General features: G+C 40.8%; 1 protein-coding gene across 1 annotated transcript in view; it reads left to right on the forward strand.

The window, feature by feature from the left end:
• Positions 1 to 382: 382 nt before the first annotated feature.
• The window catches only part of Zfp936 (zinc finger protein 936), a 77,944-nt gene continuing 54,579 nt past the window's right edge, over positions 383 to 23,747 (forward strand). Inside the window, exon 1 of the mRNA XM_030242903.1 lies at positions 383 to 499. Coding sequence (XP_030098763.1) covers positions 497 to 499 — 3 coding nt within the window. The 5' untranslated portion in view covers positions 383 to 496. The remainder of the gene's footprint in view (positions 500 to 23,747) is intronic.

Here is a 23,747-nt window from a genome sequence, read left to right on the forward strand (position 1 = left end):
ACTCTCCCTGCGAGGCTGAGCAACCCTCTGCACATCAGAATAAAAACCTGTCTCGCCATTGCAGCGAGACAAGTTTTTGTCAAGTTATTTTTGTCAAGTTTTGTCAAGTTATTGTCAAGCTGTGTCTCTAGGGGTCGCGTTCTCAACATTTGGGCCCTTGGGGTCCTAGCACAACCCCTTTGCTTTATCCCATCAGTGCACTCTCACCCTACTCATCTGGAAAACGGTCGGCCCTGGAAAAGCAACGTGGAATCATTAAACTGAGTCCCTTCACCACACACTAACGTTAAGGGAGTTGCTTATGTCACTGGAGACTCGCTGGCCAATCACTGCCTCCAGTCTGACCTGCCAGTCAGAAGTGGAGGCGGGTGCTTCCCACTGCTATGCTGCTGGTTGCAAGCTATATCCCAGGAGTGTGGTGTGGTTTCTGTGTCCTGCTCTGTGTGCTACTGCTGGGTGCTGTGAGGGGAATTCAGGCGAGCTCAGACCTCGCGACATGGTGAGTATATGGCAGCTGCTTCCAATGGGAAGGGGCAGGCGATTGAACAACTGGAGCGAGTATTGATGTTGTATTCAGGAAATTCTGTGTCCTGTACCAATGCGTTCAAGGGTATTTCCTGCTTTGTCTGCTATTAGATTCAGTGTAGCTGGTTTTATGTGAGGTGCTTGATCCATCCTGTGCAGGGTGATTCTTCTATACACACTGCCAGTTAGACCAGAACATTTGTTCACCGTGCTTTCTTTTTCTATTCTATGGTTTTGGCTTTTTTGCCTAAGAAGTGTCCATAGGTATATGAGTTCATTTCTGGGTATTCGATTCCACTGATCTGCCTGTCTGTACTAATACTATTTGGTTTTTTTCACTATTGCTATGTAGTACAGCTTGAGATCACGAATTGTGATGCCTCCAGAAGTTCTTTTATGGTTCAGGATTTTTTGGGCTATCCTGGGAGTGTTTGTTCTTCCATATGAGGTAGAGATTTCCACTTTCTATTTTTTTTTTTTGAGATTTAGTTATTTGTTATATATAAGTACGCTCTAGCTGTCTTCAGGCACACCAGAAAAGGGCTTCAGATCTCATTACAGATGGTTGTAAACAATTATGTGGTTCATGGGATTTGAACTCAGGACCTCTGGAAGAACAGTCAGTAATTTTAAATGCTGAGCTATCTCTCCAGCCTGAGACATGCAACTTCAATGTGTGTAGAAAATTGTGTTTGAATTTTGAGGGGAATTGCATTGACTTTGTACATTGCTTTTGGTACCATGGCCATACTGACTATGTTTTTTGGTTGTCTGTTTTTCAAAACTGGTTTTTCTGAGTGATGAGCTTGTGGTCCTAGGACTTGTTCCATCTACCAGGCTCGCCTTGAACTCAGAGAGTTCTGCCTGGCTCTGCCTCTCTGCCTCTCTGCCTCTCTGCCTCTCTGCCTCTCTGCCTCTCTGCCTCTCTGCCTCTCTGCCTCTCTGCCTCTCTGCCTCTCTGCCTCTCTGCCTCTCTGCCACTCTTACTCTCAAGTGCTGGGATTAAAGGCGAGCACCACCACACCCAGCTGCCAGTTTTTGCTGTAATCATTGTTACAGTGTGAATTTGACTGAAGTTTGGGTGCAGGACTTAGATTCTATGAAGTAGAGATGACTGCACTGTACACTGATTGTGTCATGTAATGTTCACAAAGAGGACCCTGTGCCTTGCAAGGAGAACAGGAAGTACTCTGGTGACTCCAAAGTTTGACTAAAATACATTTTCCCAGTCTAGGGATCTGTCTGGCCAGAGGGTAGAAGGACAGAGCTAGAAAGGCCTCACTGTCTGAGCCTTTTAATCTTTGATCCCTTAATGGAGGAGCTGCTACTTTCCTGAGAACTGGTTTGGTTGTATTAGCCAATGAAGGACTCTGGGTAAGCGAAGAAATTAGTAGTACTAGTGGGTGGGGCCTTACAGGTTCATTCCAGGATTCTTCTCTAAAATAGCTGTAGGGAGCTATGAGGGAGTCCAGAAACCATGCCATGTTCAGGCTGGGAGCCACTGTCACCAGACCAGGAAGAGCAGGTCCAATTAGCTAAAGAGTGACATGTACTGAGAGCTAGATTGTGGTTTTGTTAATACATATGGTAACCTGCGCAAAGGCTCTTGGCCCTTGAGCCTCACTGAGTATGTATTCGCTAGAGAGGAGTAGCCCTGGCAATGGAAGGGTGTGGTGCTTATAATATCTCTGTCCATGGTACACACAGAAGTATTGGTTTTGGGATGCAGTGGGAAGGCCAGTGTAAACCTGAAGGTCTAGTTCCTAGAAGTTCTGACCATTGCATTCCACATTCTGTTTTGTGTGATAACTTTTCCCAATAGTTAAGAAACTGGTAGAGAGAAGGTGATAGAGATCATCCTTCAGTAATATTTGATTACAATCCTTTGAACTTTTCATGACCACCAACTGCAAAGATGTGATTCAAGGAAACTCAACTATTGGTCATAATAGGAGTTTTGAAGATGCAGAGGTTTTCCAGGTGTGCATGGTATTGTGAAGGTGGACATGTCAGATTCCACATATTGTGACAAAATCCATGTGACAGGAAGTAGACATTAAATTACTGTTTAACATGACCTTGTGTGCAAATCGGTAGGACTGGGACTTCCTGAAACCTACTTTGGGCCCGAGGGTCTACAAAGCCAGACAGAGCTTACCTTTCTGATCACCTTCATTTCCGAAGAGCATGGATTCTCTCAGTGTGGAAGAGAGAGCAGCAGTAAGTGGAGAGCCAGAAATATGACAGTATAGACGCCTCTATGAGTTATTTTGTGGGAATTATAAACCCCGTGCTCAGAAGTTATGAGCACCGGCTGCTCTTCTGAAGGTCCTGAGTTCAAATCCCAGCAACCACATGGTGGCTCACAACCATCCCTACCAAGATCTGACTCCCTCTTCTGGAGTGTCTAAATACAGATGCAGTGTACTTACATATAATAAATGAATAAATCTAAAACATAAAAAGTGGCTAATCCACAATTTGAGTGGAATAAAAGCAACTGCTGGGGAAAAGTAAAAACAAAGGCTGAGGTTCATGGAGAAAAACAGCACTAGGGAGTTTGCCCGGTAGTCAAGTGCTGACACAGACAGGAGTTTTAAGCATGGTATCACCATTAAAGAGCAAGCCTTTGCTCTCCATTGAAAGCCGATGATGGTTCCCAAATGTATGCTGCTAACACTTGGAGTAATGTAATGAGTAGACAAAGTGATTCAGAGTTCCAGGAAGCATCTATGCAAAAAGTGTTGGAATTGTGGTCCAAGCGCTGCAGGGTCCATCATCACAACTTGGAAGCCAAACTGGGCATGATCACTTATCTGGTACTGGTTCTGGAATTAGGAAAGATGAAAAAGATAATGTCATGAATTCTTAGTGTGTGGTTTTAGCTGCTCACTTATTCCAGCCATCTGTGTTTGATAGAATCAGAGCTGCACTGAGGAGCCTGTAAGACTTTCCTGCATGAAAATGTGAGGTTGAAGCCTGAGTTGCATTTTGAGACCAAAAGATGCTGATCCATCTGAGTGATGAGACATCTGCGTGGACAGCTGTGTGTAGGGAGTGGAAGTAACCAAAGAGGAAGATTTATGAGAAGTTGAAGGAGCAGGGCCATCTAAGTCCTTTGAACCTGAAGCTGCATGAGTCTGAGACACAGCTACAGGATTGGGTGTTTGTCCTGCTGGGGTTCTGTCTTGCTTTGGTTTAATCTTCTCTAACTTTATAATTCCTGTCTTTTGGAATGGGAATATGTAGTCTATGCCACTGTATGCTGGAAAGGTACAGATTATTTGCTGATTTTACAAGATGTATTAGTGAAGAGACTGCCTTGACTGTCAACTGAGAGTTTGGACATTTGAATAGGGTACATGTTGTTGCAGAATATGGGAACCAGTAAAGTTAGACTATAAATATGTTCATCCTGCGATGACCATGAACTTACAGTGACCAGAGTCAGAATGCAGTCAATTGAATGTAAAATCTTCCTATCTGTGATGATGCCTTTGCACATCATTTGTCCTTAATAACTGTTTGCAGGGAAGTCTTTGAAGCTTGTGTAAGAGGAAAGTTTCTAGATTAAAGTCCTCCTTGAGGATAGGATTGGAGTGTTCATAGACCCATTTCCTGTTCTTTCTGTCTACAGGTTTGTGGTTAAAAGTGGTCAGTCAGCTTCTTTCTCTTGCTGTCATCATATAGACTCTATCCATAAATCAAATATGATAGTGGAGAAGCAATTCCCATTCAGTCCTACCTGATTTTGCTATTGTAATGTTTTTATAATTTTAGTTTTGTTGTTTTTCTTTTTGAAGACAGGGTTTCTCTGTGAAACCCTGCATGTCCTGGAAGTAGTTATGTAGACTAGAATGGACCTACATTTAGAGATCTACCTATCTGCTCTTCTCAGCTGGGACTCTATATGGGTCAAGATGCCTGGCTTTATTGTTTCTGGGCCTGGAATGGATTTTTTTTTGCACATGACAAGCATGTATTGTTTTTTTGTGCTTCACTTACATTTTGAACAGTAAAATTTGCCTGAGAGTATTATTCTAATTCCCAGGATGGAACCAATTTGTGACATTAATACTGCCTGATCCTTCCTACATGTTGTCTTTGTTTTGAAATGTTTGAATGACTATGAATGCATATGCACCTCTGTGTGCTTGGTCCTCACTACAGTCCAAAGATGCCCTCAGTACTCCTGAACTTGGAGTCATGAATAGTTCTAAGCTTCCAATGTAAGTACTGGCAATTGAGTCCTATATCTAAGACCAGCAAGAGATATTAAGCACTGAGCCATCTCCCCTACACTATGTTGTCTATTTATGAAAAGCATTTACTTTGCTAATGATTCTGTTCGTTCATTATAACATTAAACATTGATTGCCTTTAAGTAACATCTTATTAATGTCACAGTTTAAACTGGGGAATTTCAGGATCTTGGAATAGGAAGACTGAACTACAGTGACTATTTAATTCTTTGTAGGAAGTTCACTGAAAACCTCCGAGGTTCTTTCTATCTTTCTTCTTTGGGTTTTTATTTCATTTTGTTGTTTTTAATTGTTGTTGGGTGCTTTTATTTTGTTGGTTTTTGTTTTTGTTGTTGTTTGATAGATTTTTTTTTCTTTTTCTTTTTTCTTTCTTTTTTTTTTTTTTTTTTTTTTTTTGAGACAAGCAAGGTTTTTCTGTATAGCCCTGGCTGTTCTGAAACTCACTTTGTAGACCAGGCTGTCCTCAAACTCAGAAATCCAGCTGCCTCTGCCTCCCAAGTGCTGGGATTAAAGAGTGAGCCACCAACGCCATCCTTGTATTTTTGCATCTGTATTCATAAGCAAAATTGGTCAATGATCTATTTCCTTGTTGGATCTTTATGTTCTTTAGCTAGCAGAGTAATTGCAGCTTCATGAGATGAATTAGGTAGTATTCTGTCTATTTCTATTGTGTAAAATAATTTGAGGAATATTGGTATTAGCTTTTGTTGAAGGTCTGGTAGAATTGTCCATAAATCCATTTGGCCCTGCACTTTTTTTTTTTTTTTTTTTGGTTGGGAGGTTTTTAATTACTGCTTCTATATTCTTAATAGTTATGGTTCAGTTTAGATAGTATACCGGATTTCTTCTTAATTTGATACATGTTATCTGTCTAGAAAAATCGTTTTATCTAGATTTTCCTCTTTTGTTGCATATAGGCTTCTGTAGTAGGATTTGCTGATTTTTTTAATTACCTCCATTTCTGTTGATATGTCTCCCTTTTCACTTCTGATTTTGTTGATTTGGATACTGTCTCTGTGCCCTTTAGTTAGGTAGGCTGGGAGTTTATCTATCTTGTTGCAAACGCAATTATTGCTCTTTCAGAGAACAAGACTTGATTCCCAACCCTTACATCAGGAAGTTTAAACTGTATGGCACAGTAGCTGCAGGGCAAACACTTGTGATTAGTTTGAGTCCATCATGAACACCTACATGCATATGCACACTTGCCAATGCAAACATGCACAAATACACACACATACACAGAGAGACAGATAGACAGTCAGACAGACAGTCAGACAGTGAGATGGAGAAAGGCAAGCAAACAGATACACAGACAGACCGACAGACAGACAAAAAAGATCCCAAACAATGCAGCCACGTTTTGACAAAGAACAGCCCCTTAATCTCTCATCACTCAATGGTAATTATCATCCAGTTTTCCAAACACCTCCAGTATCCTCTAAGGAAAATTTTCAAAGCCATAAAACATATGGATTCACATTCCTCCTAAGACCAACCTCACTTTATTGGTACAAATATTCATTCTCATTCCATTCTCTTTATTTACTTGTATCAAAAGCCTGACCAAATCAACGTTCAACAGAAAACAATGTTACACATAATTACTAGTCCTGTAGGTACTGAGACTCAAACTTGAGTCCACTGACACAGCACCCAGTGCTGTTAGACACTGGGCCATCACTCCAGCCCATCGTCATGCCCTTTCAGTCCTGCTGATAGCAACTAATTTGACAATACCTCTATCCATCAATTTGTGAAGAAAGAATGATTTCAAATTCAAATTAAACACACACCCACACAAACACTTTTGTAAGTGAACTTGTAGGAAAACATGTTGTAGATGTGATCTTTAATTGTGCTCTGGCTTTTACTTTCAGAGAGTCCATTAGCATAATGGTGGGAAGCCTAGTGGCAAGTGGACAGACATAGTGCCAGATATCTAGTTGTGAGTTCTATATCTTGAACTATAGGACAAGAGAGTAAGGGGGAAGCCGAGCAGTTGTAGTGCACGCCTTTAATCCCAGCCCTTGGGATGCAGAGGAAGGCGGATTTCTGAGTTTGAGGCCATCCTGGTCTACAAAGTGAGTTCCAAGACAGCCAGGGCTATACAGAGAAATCCTGTTTCGAATCAAACAAATAAACAAAACAACAACAACAACAACCAAAAAAAGAGAGTAACTCTGTTCAAAACTTTTATCATATTCATCTATTTTCATTGACTTTCATACCAGTGCCACATACGTAGAGATCAGAGGATATGTTACATCAACCACCATATGAGGTTTCAAGAACCTTAATCAAGTTCTGAGACTTGGTGGGCATTGCTTTTAAATGCAGATTCATCTCATGAGTTTAGACATGAGTGATATTAGAGTTAAAATGATTGCCTTTCTTTAATGAAGGCTGTAGTATGTGCTTTATGTGGCAAAGGTAAACAGTTTTATTATTTCTAAGTTTATTTATTTTCTAAATCAATGTATGTAGCAATCTTTTCTGACAGGTATGTCTCAAATCTGGCAAAGCTTTTATTAAACCTGATAAATGTAGGTAGCAACATTTGTTGAGAGTTATACCCCAAATATGGCAAAGCTATTATTAAATATCATAAACATAATAAACAGACATAAACTGGAAGTTTTAACTTTGAAAAAAATAACCTTCCTAGGATATGTTGTGAGACCCCGACTTAGAGCGTTTCTCCCTGGAAGGTAAAGCCCCTGGCTGTTCCCCAAGCTTGTTTTCCCTGATCTCTAAAAACACAGCCAGAAAGAAGCTCTTTGTTCTCTATAGCCAGCAAAAAGCCTTTTTGTTTCTATACTGAACAACCAGAGATGCCTGCCTTCCTGTGCCGAGGACACGGAGATAAAAATTCAGAAAGAACTCACTCCCCACTCCTGCCTTGTAAATTTCACCAAGGACACCCAGAAGAGAAGAACTCTTCCCAACTCCTCCCAACTCTCCTCCCAACTCCTCCTAACTCCTCAGCTAGCTGTTAAAATCCCCCTACTGTCACAGCTCAGGGTTGAACTCCCCTGCCCTGCATGGTGGTGGAGGAACTTCATCCTCAGCTAGCTGATAATAAAACCTCTTGCACTTTGCATCAGGTGTGGTTTTCTCTCAAGATGTTGGGGTGTTGGCCAGCTCATCCTGGGACTTGAGCGGAGGCCCGGCAGCGGGGGTCTTACAATGTAGTTATAAAACAGGATGTGAAACTTGATATTTCGCATGAACATCCCAAATAGAAGTTTCAAGATATGGAGATAAAACTTTGTTGCCAAGATTAAGTTCTCCCATCATATACAACATTAGAAATGAAAGGCCACTGACAAAATATGTGGTCTGTCTCAAAAAAAAAAAAAAAAAAATAGAAGAAGAAATAAAAGAAAAGTCTAAAGGAGGAGAGGCCCTTGGTCCTCTGAAGGCTCAATGCCCCAATGTAGGGGAATTTGAGGGCAGGGAAAGGAAGTAGATGGGTGGGTGGTGGAACATTGAAGCAGAGGTTGGGGAATGTGAAATGTAGTTTCTTAGGAGAGGGGCAGGGTAGAAATCAATCCAGGAAAGGGGAAATCATTTGAAATGTAAATAAATATCCAATAAAAATTATAAGAGAAACAGAATAATAAAATTATAAACTTCGAAAAACAGAGAAACGGGGAGAGAGAGAGAGAGAGAGAGAGAGAGAGAGAGAAGAGAGAGAGAGAGAGATTCTTAAAGGTCTGGCCTTTTGTTTTGTTTTTATTTGACACTGGGTTTAAACCAAAGTGCCTGACTCTCTTTTACCCTGTACTGAAAAGACTAAGAGTGATAATCAAATAATTACTTACAAATGAGCCCTGTGTAAGTTCTGAAAATTTGCAGCAGTAAATAAGGATATTTTCATCTTTGTTTTAGAGAACTCATGTTGGTATTAGCTAGCATATACTGAGTATTTCTTGAGTCTTCACAGTGTGAAAAAAATACCTGAATCCTAAATTACTTCAGGTGTGAACATAGCTCCCATGTGTAAAGTGATTTCAAAAAATTTGTAAAGTTCTCAACTTGGATCCAAAAAACCTCCATAGCAGACATTTTAGTGCACACACCTATTCCTAGTTCATCTATGGTGAAATACAGATTTGATAGATGAGACTACATGGATACTCAAGGGAATCTAGACTATAAGCCACATCTAGACATAATAAGGCACAAAAAGAACACGGTTTTAAACATTGCATGGAATGTAAGAATATATGAAATATTTCCTTTGTCCTCAAACACAAATCTTTGTTTGTTTGTTTGTTTGTTTGTTTGTTTTTTGTTTTGTTTTTTGAGACATGGTTTCTCTGTGTAGCCCTGGCTGTCGTGGAACTCAAACTGTAGACCAGGCTGGCCTAGAACTGAGAAATCTGCCAGGCTCTGCGGTCCCAAGTGTTGTGATTAAAGGCATGAGCCACCATGCCAGGCTAGCTCCCAGTAAATGTTGATGACTCCATAATAATCAGAGAGAGTCCAAGTCTGGAAGGCTAAGGAGTGGCTAATGTCTCAGCAAAATGGGGAATGCTAGGACCTTCTGGACAGACCTTAAGGCTACGAAAAAAAATTTTAAAAACATGGGTTCAAAAATATATAATTTCTCAAAAAAACATAAGGGTGCAATTTGAACTATATGAGAGCATTCACAAATCTAAAGGAAGATAAGCAGCCAAACTGGGCCTATTGTTAGAGGGATAAGGAAGGAGATGAAGAGACTTAGGGAGTGGAGATCAGAGGAGATCCCACCCAGCTGGGGTTTTTTGTTTATGCTTACAAAGACAGATTCCTGAGTTCCTGGCAGGACAGGGACAGAGCAAGGTTAGTCCCAGGTGTGGCAGAAATGGTAATTTCAGGACATGGTCCCACCCAGGTAATTTACCATCTGTGCTTAACAGAGGCCAGCTGATCTCTGACTTCTTTTGCAAAATTAAAGGAAAATGTATGCTTGCTCTCTCCTAAGAATTAAGGGGCTGAACTCACTAAATGCCAATTCATGGGATAATCAAATGGGAACCTGAGTAAATTTCTAGGTCCATATATAAATTAAAAGTGGGCTTTCCCCAGTGTAGGAGAATGAAAGGCAGAAGTGGGTAGATGGGTGGAGGAGCACCCTCATAGAGGCAGTGGTAGGGGAGTAGGGATGGGGATTTTGGAGGGGAGACCATGTAAATAAAGAAAATATTCAATTTAAAAAACAAAAAAGACTGGGCTTATGATCTGCAAGTGATGAGATGTCCAGAGAATCTTTTAAAATAGCAAGAGAGACCTGCCTAGAGAACCTTCCTGAGCAGAAAATAGAGAGAGCTATCTGGAGAAATCCAGAGAAAGCAGAACACAGAGAGAGCAAGCTGCAAAGCTGTCTGAAACAGTACAAAGGCCACCAACATGGATTCACTTTGACTTCAAGTAGTTTATTTAGCCACTCACAGACATCTCTTCCTCAGAGTATTAGTTAGGGTTTCACTGCTGTGAACAGACATCATGACCAAGGCAAGTCTTATAAAAAACAACATTTAATTGGGGCTGGCTTACAGATTCAGAGGTTCAGTCCATTACCATCAAGGAGGGAACATGGCAACATCCAGGCAGGCATGGTGCAGGAGGAGCTGAGAGTTCTATGTCTTCATCCAAAGGCTGCTAGGGGAAGACTTACTTCCAGGCAACTAGGGTGAGGATCTTATGCCTACATCCACAGTGACACACCTACTCCAACCAGGTCACACCAATTCCAACAAGGCCACACCTCCAAAAGGTGCCACTCTCTGGTTCAAGAATATACAAACCATCACACTCAGCAACTCTGTCCAGTCAGAGGCTGGTCTTTGGAAAGCTGTCCTGTGTTGGAACTCAAGTCTTCTTTGTCAAATGGGGATTATGCAGCTCCACTTCTCTGGTTTTGCCATCAACAGCACACACAAAAATTGACACATAGTCTCAGACCAAATTAATCCTTTGGCCTTCCCAATATCCTGGGATCACTAAAGTGTTAGAGCTCCATTGGATTTGAACATTTCTTTAAGAGCTTCCCAGTCATTTAAGATTCCTCTGTTGAGAATTCTGTGTTTAGCTTTGTACCCCATTTGTAATTGGATAGTGCTGCTGGTGTCTAACGTACTGAATTTTTGGTAAATGTTGGATATTAGCTCTCTGTCAGATGTTGTGTTGGTAAAGACCATTTCTCAGGCTGTAGGGCGCCATTTTGTTACATTGACAGTTTCCTTTCCTTCCTGAAACTTTGCAGTTCCATGAGGCCTTATTCATGGATTGTTGATCTTAGAGCCTGAACCATTGGTATTCTATTCAGGAAACTGTCTCCTGTACCAATAAGTTCAAGGGTATTTCCCAATTTACATTCTATGAAATTTAATGTATATCCATTTTTGTGTTGAGGTCCTTGATCCACCGGGACTTGAATTTTGTGCATAGTTATAAAAATGGATCTATTTTCATTCTTCTATATGTGGATATCCAGTGATACCAGCACCATTCTTTGAAGATACTTTAATTTTTCCAGTATACAGTTTTGTTTTCTTTGTCAAAATCCAGTGTCCATGAGTGTGTGCATTTATTTCTGGGGTTTCTTTTTGATTCCCTTGATCAAAGTGTGTACTTCTGTACAAATGCAATGCAGTTGTTTTTTTGTTTTATGTTTTTAATCACTATTGCAATGTAGTGCAGCTTGAGGTCAGGCATGGTATTCTCGGGTTTTGAGGCCTCCTATGCTCCACCTTGCTGGTTGCAGAAGACAATTTTCTGGTTTTTTTTCTTTTGTAAAAATTTTAAAGATTTATTTATTATTATATATAGGTACACTGTAGCTGTCTCCATACACACCAGAAGAGGGTGTCAGATCCCATTACAGGTGGTTATGAGCCACCATGTGGTTGCTGGGATTTGAAATCAGTACGTTTGGAAGAGCAATCAGTGCTCATAACCACTGTGAAATTACACCAGCCAATATATAAACTTTCTTTTTTTTAAGGTTTTTTTGATTCATTTATTATTATAATTAAGTACACTGTAGCTATCTTCAGACAGAACCAGAAGAGGGTGTCAGATCCCATTACAGATGGTTGCGAGCCACCTTATGGTTGCTGGGATATGAACTCAGAAACTTCAGTAGAACTGTCAGTGCTCTTACCCACTGAGCACAACTTCTACCCAGATCAACAGCAAATGACTTCTTCCTATAGAAGAGACTCTTGGTATGAATGATGCTCCTAAGGCACAGGATTAAATATATAGTGCTATCTATTACAGAGTCAATATGTATCGTACATTATAGTGTACTTAATGGATCAAGGTAATCTGGGGTTCTCAATGAAACCCAAATAAAGGAAATTATACTTGTTATGGACCTGCTGACATTTTATCTTTCTTTTCCTGTTAAAACTATTTTGTTTAATTCTATATTGTTCCCTATAGTGTTTTTCTTTCCTCCTGTTAGAAGTTAAAAGTCAATCTTATTTGATTTGTTTTTTTCTCAATAATCTTCTGATTTACACATCATAGTTTGTTTCCATTGTTTCAGTGTGTGTTGTGTGAACTGGTTCATAAAATGCAACAATTTCTGATTTTTTTTAATCATTCACTATGTACCTCAGCCTTGAGTTTGAGTGTAAACAGCCTCCACAGCTTGTAATCAGGAATGCTTCTCTCTTCTTGTTCAAAGGAGACTGCAAGTTTGGCCTGGTTATAAAATAAAATTTGACATTACATTTCAATGGTTGCTCCTGGTTTTACATACCAGAACAATATTCACTCAAAAATGCAATTCCATTTGAGATGGGTTATAGTATAGAAGTATCTATGCACTTTCTCTATCTCCTCCATTGGAGGCCCTGTGTTCCATCCAGTAGATGACTGTGAGCATCCACTTCTGTATTTGCGAGGCACTGGCATAGCCTCACAAGAGACAGCTATGTCAGGGTCATGTTAGCAAAATCTTCCTGGCATATGAAATAGAGTCTGCATTTGGGGGCTGATTATGGTATGGATCCCTGAGTGGGGCAGTCTCTGGATGGTCCATCCTTTGATCTCAGCTTCAAACTTTGTCTCTGTAAGTCCTTCCATGGGTATTTTGTTCCCTATTCTAAGGAGGAATGAAGTATCCAGCATTGGCCTTCCTTTTTCTTGATTTTTTTCTTGTGTTTTGTAAATTGTATCTTGAGTATCTAAGTTTCTAGGCTAAGGATCTAAAAGGGTCTGCAACCCCATCAGTGGAACAACAATATGACCTAACCAGTACCACAAGAGCTCATGTCTCTAGCTGCATATGTAGCAGAGGATGGCCTAGTCGGCGATCATTGGGAAGAGAGGCCCATGGTCTTGCAACTTTATATGCCCCAGTACAGGGGAACGCCAGGGCCAAGAAGTGGGAATGGGGGGGGGAAGGGCAGGGGGAGGTTATAGGGGACCTTCAGGATAGCATTTGAAATGTAAATGAAGAAAATATCTAATAAAAAATAAATTAAATAGCATAGAGACATTCAAGTGAAAAAGAAAAAAAGAAGAAGTATCTATGTAGACCAGCATGGTCTCAAATTCATGGATATGAATTTGCCCCAAAGTCCTGGAATTCCTAGCCTGTGCTCCATGCTTGGCAGTGTTCATTTTTGACAATGGTCATTAGGCACTGATGGCAAACACATGAAAGGACCTGAGAGGATTCTGTTCCTGCAGCTCTTCAGTGTTCCTTTTTATCCATGGTGTCTATGTTTGTTCTTCTTGTCCATAGTGTGTGTGTGTGTGTGTGTGTGTGTGTGTGTGTGTGTGTGTGTGTAGGTACTATGTAGCCCCTTTCTCAAACTCACAATGATCTTTCTGCTTATTTGCCCTCACTGCTGGGGTTGTAGAAATTCTCTACAATACCCAGCTTGAGAAATAATTTGTACAATATAAGTGGTCTGTATTTTTCCTTTTTCCTCAGCTCTTACTATTTTTTTTCTTGGATATTTTCTTTATTTCCCCTCTCCACATCTCCCTTTCAGAATCCCCCTACTGTTTACCCTCTCCCCCTGACTCTGTGAGGGTGCTCCCCCATTCATGTACTCCCATCCTCCCGCCCTGGCGTTCCCCTCCACTGGGGCATTGAACACCATAGACCTGAGGGCCTCTGCTCCCACTGATGTCCAACAAGGCCATCTTCTGCCTCACGTGTGGCCAGCACCATGTGTATTCTTTACTTGGTATTCCTGTCCCCAGGAGCTCTGGGGGTCTGGCCATGGGACTGCAAACCCCCTCAGGTCCTTCAGTCCCTTCTCCATCTCCTCCATCAGGGACCCCTGAGCTCAGTCCAATGATTGCCTAGGAGCTTCCTCATCTGTATTTGTCAGAGTACGGAAGAGCCTCTTAGGAGACAACCATATGAGGCTTCTATCAGCAAGCACTTCCAGGCATCCACAATAGCATCTGGGTTTGGTGGCTGTATATGGAATGGATCCCCAGGTGGGGCAGTTTCTGTATGGCCTTTCCTTCGTTCTCTGCTCCACACTTTTGTAAGACTCTGGGAATCCTAATCGGGGACCCCCCTGAGTGAAACAAGTGCAAACAGCAAGAGAAATTTATTTTTCCATTGCTCTTGGGTAGTCCCAGACCTGAAGGAGAGGCAGTGACACCTGGCACTCATTCAGAGTTTTGATGCAGTTTCCAGGGGCAAAATAGAGCATCAACAACTAGGCACAATGTGATTGGCAGAAGAGTGCACCCTTTAAACTGATTGGTCTTTAGGGAATGAGATGACAAGGAGTTCCCTTGTCTGAGGGTGGGCAACAGTCCATCCTGTGAAATGTGTCTCCACCCACAGGTGGGTTCCCACACCTTGGTCTGAACAATGCTAATTAGCCTCTCTTTCCCAGAGAGGCAAGCATTTCATGACCTGCCCAAAGTTCCTGAGCTGAACTTTTCATTTCGTCTCCATGTTTCCTCCTGTGAGTATTTTGTTCACCCTTCTAAAAAGCACTTAAGCATCCACAGTTTGGTCTTCCTTCTTCTTAGGCTTCATTTGGTCTGTGAATTGAATCTTGATATTCTGTACATTTTGGCTAATATCCACTTATCAGTGAGTACATATCATGTTTGTGCCTTTGTGACTGAGTCACCTCACTCAGGAAGATATTCTCAAGTTCCATCCATTTGCCTGAATATTTCATGAATGCATTGTTTTTAATGACTGAGTAGTACTCCATTGTGTAAATATACCACATACTATGTATCTATCCCTCTGTTGAGGGACATCTGGGTTGCTTATGTGGAAAGCCAGTACGTGCTGCAAGCAATCGCATGCTTGCCGCCAGTAATCTCTGAGGAGAGCTGTGTGTGCCGCGAGGAATCGCCATTATAAGATGGCGGGGGCCTCCGCTGTGCCTAACTAGTAAACACGCCTTGTACGCAGGTGCGAGAGTGAATTCACTCCTAGTCACTCCCATTCTCGGGGTGTAATAATGGGGTGATGGGCAAGCAACGAACCAGGAGCTGTCACGCCATATCAGGTGCTGAAACGTCACGCTGCGGGTTATAAAAGCAGCGCCATTTTCCCGGTTTGGGGTCTTCCTGAGAAGCAAGCAATAAAGCTTTTGCTGCGGAAGATTCTGGTTTGTTGCATCTTTCTTGCCGGTCGAGCGGGACGCAATATGCTTACAGCGTCTGGCTATTACAGCGTCTGGCTATTATAAATATGGCTGCTATGAACATAGTGAAGGATGTATCCTTATTACATGTTGGAGCATCTTCTGGGTATATGGTATAGCTGGGTCCTCAGGTAATACTATGCCCAATTTTCTGAGGATACATGAGATTGATTTGCGGAGTGGTTTTACCAGATTGCAATCCCAAAAATCAAAGGAAGAGTGTTCCTCTTTGTCCAAATCCTCTCTAGCATATGCTGTAAACTGAGTTGTTTTTATTTTGTTTTTTGTTTGTTTGTTTGGTTGGTTGGTTGGTTTTTTTTTTCTTTTTTTGGTTTTTTGGTTATTTGGTTTTTCTAGACAGTTCTTCTCTGTGTAACCCTGGCTGTCCTAGAACTCACTCTGTAGACCAGGTTGGCCTAGAACTCAGAAATCTGCCTGCCTCTGTCTCCCAAATGGTCGGATTAAAGAAGTGCACCACCACTACCCTGCTCTTTTTTTTTTTTTGTAAAATTATTTTTATTGAGTACACTGTGGGTATTTTTCCCATTACAGTTGGTTGTGGTCCACCATGTATTTGCTGGAAATTGAACTCAGGACCTCTGGAAGGGCAGTCAGTGCTCCCAACTGCTGAGCCATCTCCACAGCCCCCTAGGTTTTTCATTTTAGCCATTCTGACTGGTGTAAGGTGTAATCTCAAGGTCATTTTTATTTGCATTTCCCTGCTGACTAAGCATTTGAACATTTCTGAGCCCTTTGAATTTCCTCAGTTGAGAATTCTCTGTTTAGCTCTATTCTTCATTTTTTAAAATAGGATTATTTGGTACTCTGCATTCTATCTCCTTTTTTTTTTTCAGTCTATCTTCTTAAGAACTTTGTTTATATTGGATATTACCCCTCTATCAAATGTAAGATTGGTAAAGATCTTTTCCCAATCTCTTGGTTGCTATTTTGTTATATTGACAGTGTCCTTTGCCTTACAGAAGCTTTGAAATTTTATGAGGTCCCATTTGTCAATACTTGATCTTGTATCTGGATTTATGTGGCGGTCCTTGATCCACTTGGACATGAGCTTTGTACAAGGAGATAAGAATGGATCAACTTGTATTCTTCCACATCTTGACCACCAGTGGAACCAGCACCATTTGTTGGAAATGCTGTCCTTTTATCAGTGAATGGTTTTAGCTCCTTTGTCAAAAATCAAGTGACTGTAGGTGTGTGGGTTCATTTCTGGGTCTTCAATTCTATTCCATTGATCTAGCAGTCTTTCACTGTACCAGTACCATGCAGTTTTTATCACTATAGCTCTGTAGTACAGCTTGAAATCTGGGATGCTGATTCCCCTAGAAGTTCCTTTATTGTTGAGAATAGTTTTTGCTATCCTGGGTTTTTGGTTATTCCAGATGAATTTGAGAATTGCTCTTTCTAACGCTATGAAGAATTAATTTGAAATTTTGACGGGAGAGCTTCTGAGGTGGCGCCATCTTCGGCTCCAGACAACCGGCCACCTTCCTGGTGAGAGCCCGGCCCGAGAGGTTTCTGCCTCAGGCTCCGCGGGAGCCACCTTGGCTCCAGGACTCCGCGGAGAGCAGGCTGCAAGGGTGAGGGTGTGGAATAGAGAGGCCAGCAGTTTCTGGGATAGGCGAGAGCCACAGAGCTTCTGAGGCGGCACCATCTTCGGCTCCAGACACCCGGCCACCTTCCTGGCCAAAGCAACACAGCTTCTGGGAAAGATCCTGTTTTGGGCCTTCATCTTCAGCCAGGAGGAGGTCCAAACACCAGATAACTGTGCACCTTCCCTGAAAGAGGAGAGCTCGCCTGCAGAGACTGCTCTGACCACTGAAACTCAGAGGATAGAGCTAGTCTCCCATGTCTGCTGATAGAGGGTAACAAAATCACCAGAGGAACAATCTCTAAACAAAGACAACTATAACAACTAACTCCAGAGATTGCCAGATGACAAAAGGTAGACGTAAGAATCCTACTAACAGAAACCAGGACCACTCACCATCATCAGAACCCAGAACGCCCACTTCGCCCAGTCCAAGGCACCCTAACACACCTGAAAAGGTAGACCTGGATTTAAAAGCATATCTCATGATGATGGTAGAGGACATAAAGAAGGAATTTAATAACTCACTTAAAGAAATACAGGAGAACACTGCTAAAGAGTTACAAGTCCTTAAAGTAAAACAGGAAAACACAACCAAACAGATAGATGTCCTTATAGAAAAACAGGAAAACACATCCAAACAGGTGATGGAAATGAACAAAACCATACTAGACCTAAAAAGGGAAGTAGACACAATAAAGAAAACCCAAAGTGAGGCAACGCTGGAGATAGAAACCCTAGGAAAGAAATCTGGAACCATAGATGCCAGCATCAGCAACACAATACAAGAGATGGAAGAGAGAATCTCAGGTGCAGAAGATTCCATAGATAACATTGGCACAACAATCAAAGAAAATGGAAAATGCAAAAATATCCTAACTCAAAACATCCAGGAAATCCAGGACACAATGAGAAGACCAAACCTACCCATAATAGGAGTGGATGAGAATGAAGATTTTCAACTCAAAGGACCAGCAAACATCTTCAACAAAATAATTGAAGAAAACTTCCCAAACATAAAGAAAGAGATGCCCATGAACATACAAGAAGCCTACAGAACTCCAAATAGACTGGACCAGAAAAGAAATTCCTCCCGACACATAATAATCCGAACATCAAATGCACTAAATAAAGATAGAATACTAAAAGCAGTAAGGGAAAAAGGTCAAGTAACATATAAAGACAAGCCTATCAGAATTACACCAGATTTTTCACCAGAGACTATGAAAGCCAGAAGAGCCTGGACAGATGTTATACAGACACTAAGAGAACACAAATTCCAGCCCAGGTTACTATACCCAGACAAACTCTCAATTACCATAGATGGAGAAAACAAAATATTCCATGACAAAACTAAATTCACCCATTATCTCTCCACGAATCCAGCCCTTCAAAGGATAATAACAGAAAAAAAAACAATACAAGGACGGGAACTACGCCCTAGAAAAAAAAAGAAGATAATCCCTCAAAAAAACTAAAAGAAGACAGGCACAAGAACAGAATGCCAACTTTAACAACAAAAATAACAGGAAGCAACAATTACTTTTCCTTAATATCAATGGACTCAACTCCCCAATAAAAACACATAGACTAACAAACTGGCTACACAAACAAGACCCAACATTTCCTTACAGGAAACTCATCTCAGAGAAAAAGATAGACACTACCTCAGAATGAAAGGCTGGAAAACAATTTTCCAAGCAAATGGTATGAAGAAACAAGCTGCAGTAGCCATTGTAATATCTAACAAAATAGACTTCCAACTCAAAAAAATCAAAAAAGACAAGGAAGGGCACTTCATACTCATCAAAGGTAAAATCCTCCAAGAGGAACTCTCAATTCTGAATATCTATGCTCCAAATACAAGGGCAGCCACATTCATTAAAGAAACTTTAGTAAAGCTCAAAGCACACATTGCACATCACACAATTATAGTGGGAGACTTCAACACACCACTTTCACCAATGGACAGATCATGGAAACAGAAACTAAACAGGGACACAGTGAAACTAACAGAAGTGATGAAACAAATGGACTTAACAGATATGTACAGAACATTTTATCCTAAAACAAAAGAATATACCTTCTTCTCAGCACCTCATGGTACCTTCTCTAAAATTGACCACATAATTGGTCACAAAACAGGCCTCAACAGATACAAAAATATTGAAATTGTCCCATGCATCCTATCAGATCACCATGGACTAAGGCTGATCTTCAATAACAAAATAAATAATAGAAAGCCAACATTCACGTGGAAACTGAACAAAACTCTTCTCAATGAAGGAATAAAGAAAGAAATTAAGGACTAATTGGAGTTTAATGAAAATGAAGCCACAACATTCCCAAACTTATGGGACACAATGAAAGCATTCCTAAGAGGAAAACTCATAGCTCTGAGTGCCTCCAAAAAGAAACTAGAGAGAGCACACATTAGCAGCTTGACAACACAACTAAAAGGTCTAGAAGAAAAGGAAGCAAATTCACCCAAGAGGAGTAGAAGGCAGGAAATAATCAAACTCAGGGGTGAAATCAACCAAGTGGATGCAAGAAGAACTATTCAAAGAATCAACCAATCAAGGAGCTGGTTCTTTGAGAAAATCAGCAAGATAGATAAACCCTTAGCCAGACTCACTAGAGGGCACAGGGAAAGCATCCTAATTAACAAAATCAGAAATGAAAAGGGAGACATAACAACAGATCCTGAAGAAATCCAAAACACCATCAGATCCTTCTACAAAAGGCTATACTCAACAAAACTGGAAAACCTGGTTGAAATGGACAAGTTTCTAGACAGATACCAGGTACCAAAGCTAAATCAAGGTCAGGTTAATGATCTCAACAGTCCTATATCCCCTAAAGAAATAGAAGCAGTCATTAATAGTCTCCCTGCAAAAAAAAAGCCCAGGACCAGACGGGTTTAGTGCAGAGTTCTATCAGACCTTCAAAGAAGACCTAATTCCCGTTCTTCACAAACTATTCCACAAAATAGAAACAGAAGGTACTCTACCCAACTCATTCTATGAAGCCACAATTACTCTGATACCTAAACCACAAAAAGACCCAACAAAGATAGAGAACTTCAGACCAATTTCCCTTATGAATATCGATGCAAAAATCCTCAATAAACTTCTTGCTAACCAAATCCAAGAACACATCAAACAATCATCCATCCTGGCCAAGTAGGTTTCATCCCAGGGATGCAGGGATGGTTCAATATACGGAAATCCATCAATGTAATCCAGTATATAAACAAACTCAAAGAAAAAAACCACATGATATTCTCATTAGATGCTGAGAGAGCATTTGACAAAATCCAACATCCATTCATGATAAAAGTCTTGGAAAGATCAGGAATTCAAGGCCCATACCTAAACGTGATAAAAGCAATCTACAGCAAACCAATAGCCAATATCAAAGTAAATGGTGAAAAGCTTGAAGCAATCCCACTAAAATCAGGGACTGGACAAGTCTGCCCACTTTCTTCCTACCTATTCAACATTGTGCTTGAAGTCCTAGCTAGAGCAATTAGACAACAAAAGGAGATCAAGGGGATACAAATTGGAAAGGAAGAGGTCAAAATATCACTTTTTGCAGATGATATGATAGTATATATATATATAAGTGACCCTAAAAATTCCACCAGAGAACTCCTAAGCCTGATAAACAGCTTCAATGAAGTAGCTGGATATAAAATTAACTCAAACAAGTCAATGGCCTTTCTGTACACAAAGGATAAATAGGCTGAGAAAGAAATTAGGGAAACAACACCCTTCTCAATAGTCACAAATAATATAAACTACCTTGGCGTGACTCTAACTAAGGAAGTGAAAGATTTGTATGATAAGAACTTCAAGTCTCTAAAGAAAGAAATTAAAGAAGATCTCAGAAGATGGAAAGATCTCCCATGCTCATGGATTGGCAGGATCAACATTGTAAAAATGGCTAACTTGCCAAAAGCAATTTACAGATTCAATGCAATCCCCATCAAAATTCCAACTCAATTCTTCAACGAATTAGAAAGGGCAATCGGCAGATTCATCTGGAATAACAAAAAACCGAGGATAGCAAAAACTCTTCTCAAGGATAAAAGAACTTCTGGTGGAATCACCATGCCGTACCTAAAACTGTACTACAGAGCAATTGTGATCAAAACTGCATGGTATTGGTATAGTGACAGACAAGTAGACCAATGGAACAGAATTGAAGACCCAGAGATGAATCCACACACCTATGGTCACTTGATCTTTGACAAGGGAGCTAAAACCATCCAGTGGAAAAAAGACAGCATTTTCAACAAATGGTGCTGGCACAACTGGCGGTTATCATGTAGAAGAATGCGAATTGATCCATTCCTATCTCCTTGTACTAAGGTCAAATCTAAGTGGATTAAGGAACTCCACATAAAACCAGAGACACTGAAACTCATAGAGGAGAAAGTAGGGAAAAGCCTCGAAGATATGGGTACAGGGGAAAAATTCCTGAACAGAACAGCAATGGCTTGTGCTGTAAGATCAAGAATCGATAAATGGGACCTCATAAAATTGCAAATCTTCTGCAAAGCAAAAGACACCGTCAATAAGACAAAAAGGCCACCAACAAATTGGGAAAGGATCTTTACCTATCCCAAATCGGATAGGGGACTAATATCCAATATATATAAAGAACTCAAGAAGGTGGACTCCAGAAAATCAAATAACCCCATTAAAAAATGGGTTCAGAGCTGAACAAAGAATTCTCACCTGAGGAATACCAAATGGCAGAGAAGCACCTGAAAAAATGTTCAACATCCTTAATCATCAGGGAAATGCAAATCAAAACAACACTAAGATTCCACTTCACTCCAGTCAGAATGGCTAAGATCAAAAACTCAGGTGACAGCAGATGCTAGCGAGGATGTGGAGAAAGGGGAACACTCCTCCATTGTTGGTGGGATTGCAAACAACCACTCTGGAAATCAGTCTGGCGGTTCCTCAGAAAATTGGACATAGTACTACCGGAGGACCCCGCAATACCTCTCCTGGGCATATATCCAGAAGATGTCCCAACTGGTAAGAAGAACACATGCTCCACTATGTTCATAGCAGCCTTGTTTATAATAGCCAGAAGCTGGAAAGAACCCAGATGCCCCTCAACAGAGGAATGGATACAGAAAATGTGGGACATTTACACAATGGAATACTACTCAGCTATTTAAAAATAATGAATTTATGAAATTCCTAGGCAAATGGATGGACCTGGAGGATATCATCCTGAGTGAAGTAACCCAATCACAAAGGAACTCGCACAATATGTACTCACTGATAAGTGGATATTAGCCCAGAAACTTAGGATACCCAAGATATAAGATACAAGTTGCCAAACGCATGAAATTCAAGAAGAACGAAGACCAAAGTGTGGACACTTTACCCTTTCTTAGAAATGGGAACAAAACACCCATGGAAGGAGTTACAGAGACAAAATTTGGAGCTGTGACGAAAGGATGGACCATCTAGTGATTGCCATATGCAGGGATTCATCCCATAATCAGCTTCCAATTGCTGACACCATTGCATACACTAGCAAGATTTTGCTGAAAGGACCCAGATATAGCTCTCTCTTGTGAGACTATGCCGGGGCCTAGCAAACACAGAAGTGGATGATCACAGTCAGCTATTGGATGGGTCACAGGGCCCCCAATGGAGGAGCTAAAGAAATTACCCAAAGAGCTAAACGGAACTGCAATCCTGTAGGTGGAACAACAATATGAACTAACCAGTACCCGGGAGCTCTTGTCTTTAGCTGCATATGTATCAAAAGATGGCCTAGTTGGCCATCACTGCAAAGAGAGGCCCATTGGACTTGCAAACTTTATATGCCCCAATACAGGGGAACGCCAGGGCCAAAAAGGGGGAGTGGGTGGGTAGGGGATTGGGGGGGTGGATATGGGGGACCTTTGGGATAGCATTGAAAATGTAAATGAGGAAAATACCTAATTAAAAAAAATTTGACGGGGATTGCATTGAATCTGTATATTGCTTTCAGCAAGATGGCCATTGTTAGTATATTAATCCTGGCAATCCATGGAAGGAATTCTGTACCATACCCAACTTGAAAAATAAGTTTTATGGTGTAAGTTGTCCAATTTAAAAAAAAATTTAGTCATTATATTTTGTGTATGAGTGTTTGTCTATATGTGTGTTTGTACTCCATACATTCCTGGTCCAGGAAGACCAGGGGATGTTGTGAGAATTCCTGAAGCTGGAGTTACACATAGTGATGTGCAGCCTTATATACTGACAATGAAGAAAACTCGGTGCTCTAGAAGAAATTTCCATTCTCTAAAAATTTTTAAAAAGATTTAATTATTATTATACCTAAGTACACAGTAGCTGTCTTCAGATGCACCACAAGAGTGCATCAGATCTCATTACAGGTGGTTGTGAGCCACCATGTGGTTGCTGGGATGTGTACTCAGGACCTTCGGAAGAAGAACAGGCAATGTTCTTACCTGCCCGGCCATCTTGCCAGCCCTCTAAAGTTTGTGGTGTTTTGCTCCCCAGGTTTTCTTTCTCTTTTTTTTAAGATTTATTTATTTATTTATTTATTTATTTATTTATTTATTTATTTATTTTATGTATATGAATGAGTACACTGTAGCTGTACAGATGGTTGTGAGCTACCATGTGGTTGCTGGGAATTGAACTCAGAACCTCTGCTTGCTCTAGC

The sequence above is a fragment of the Mus musculus genome, chromosome 7, assembly GCF_000001635.26.
Source record: "Mus musculus strain C57BL/6J chromosome 7, GRCm38.p6 C57BL/6J".
Classification (NCBI taxonomy): Eukaryota; Metazoa; Chordata; class Mammalia; order Rodentia; family Muridae; genus Mus; species Mus musculus.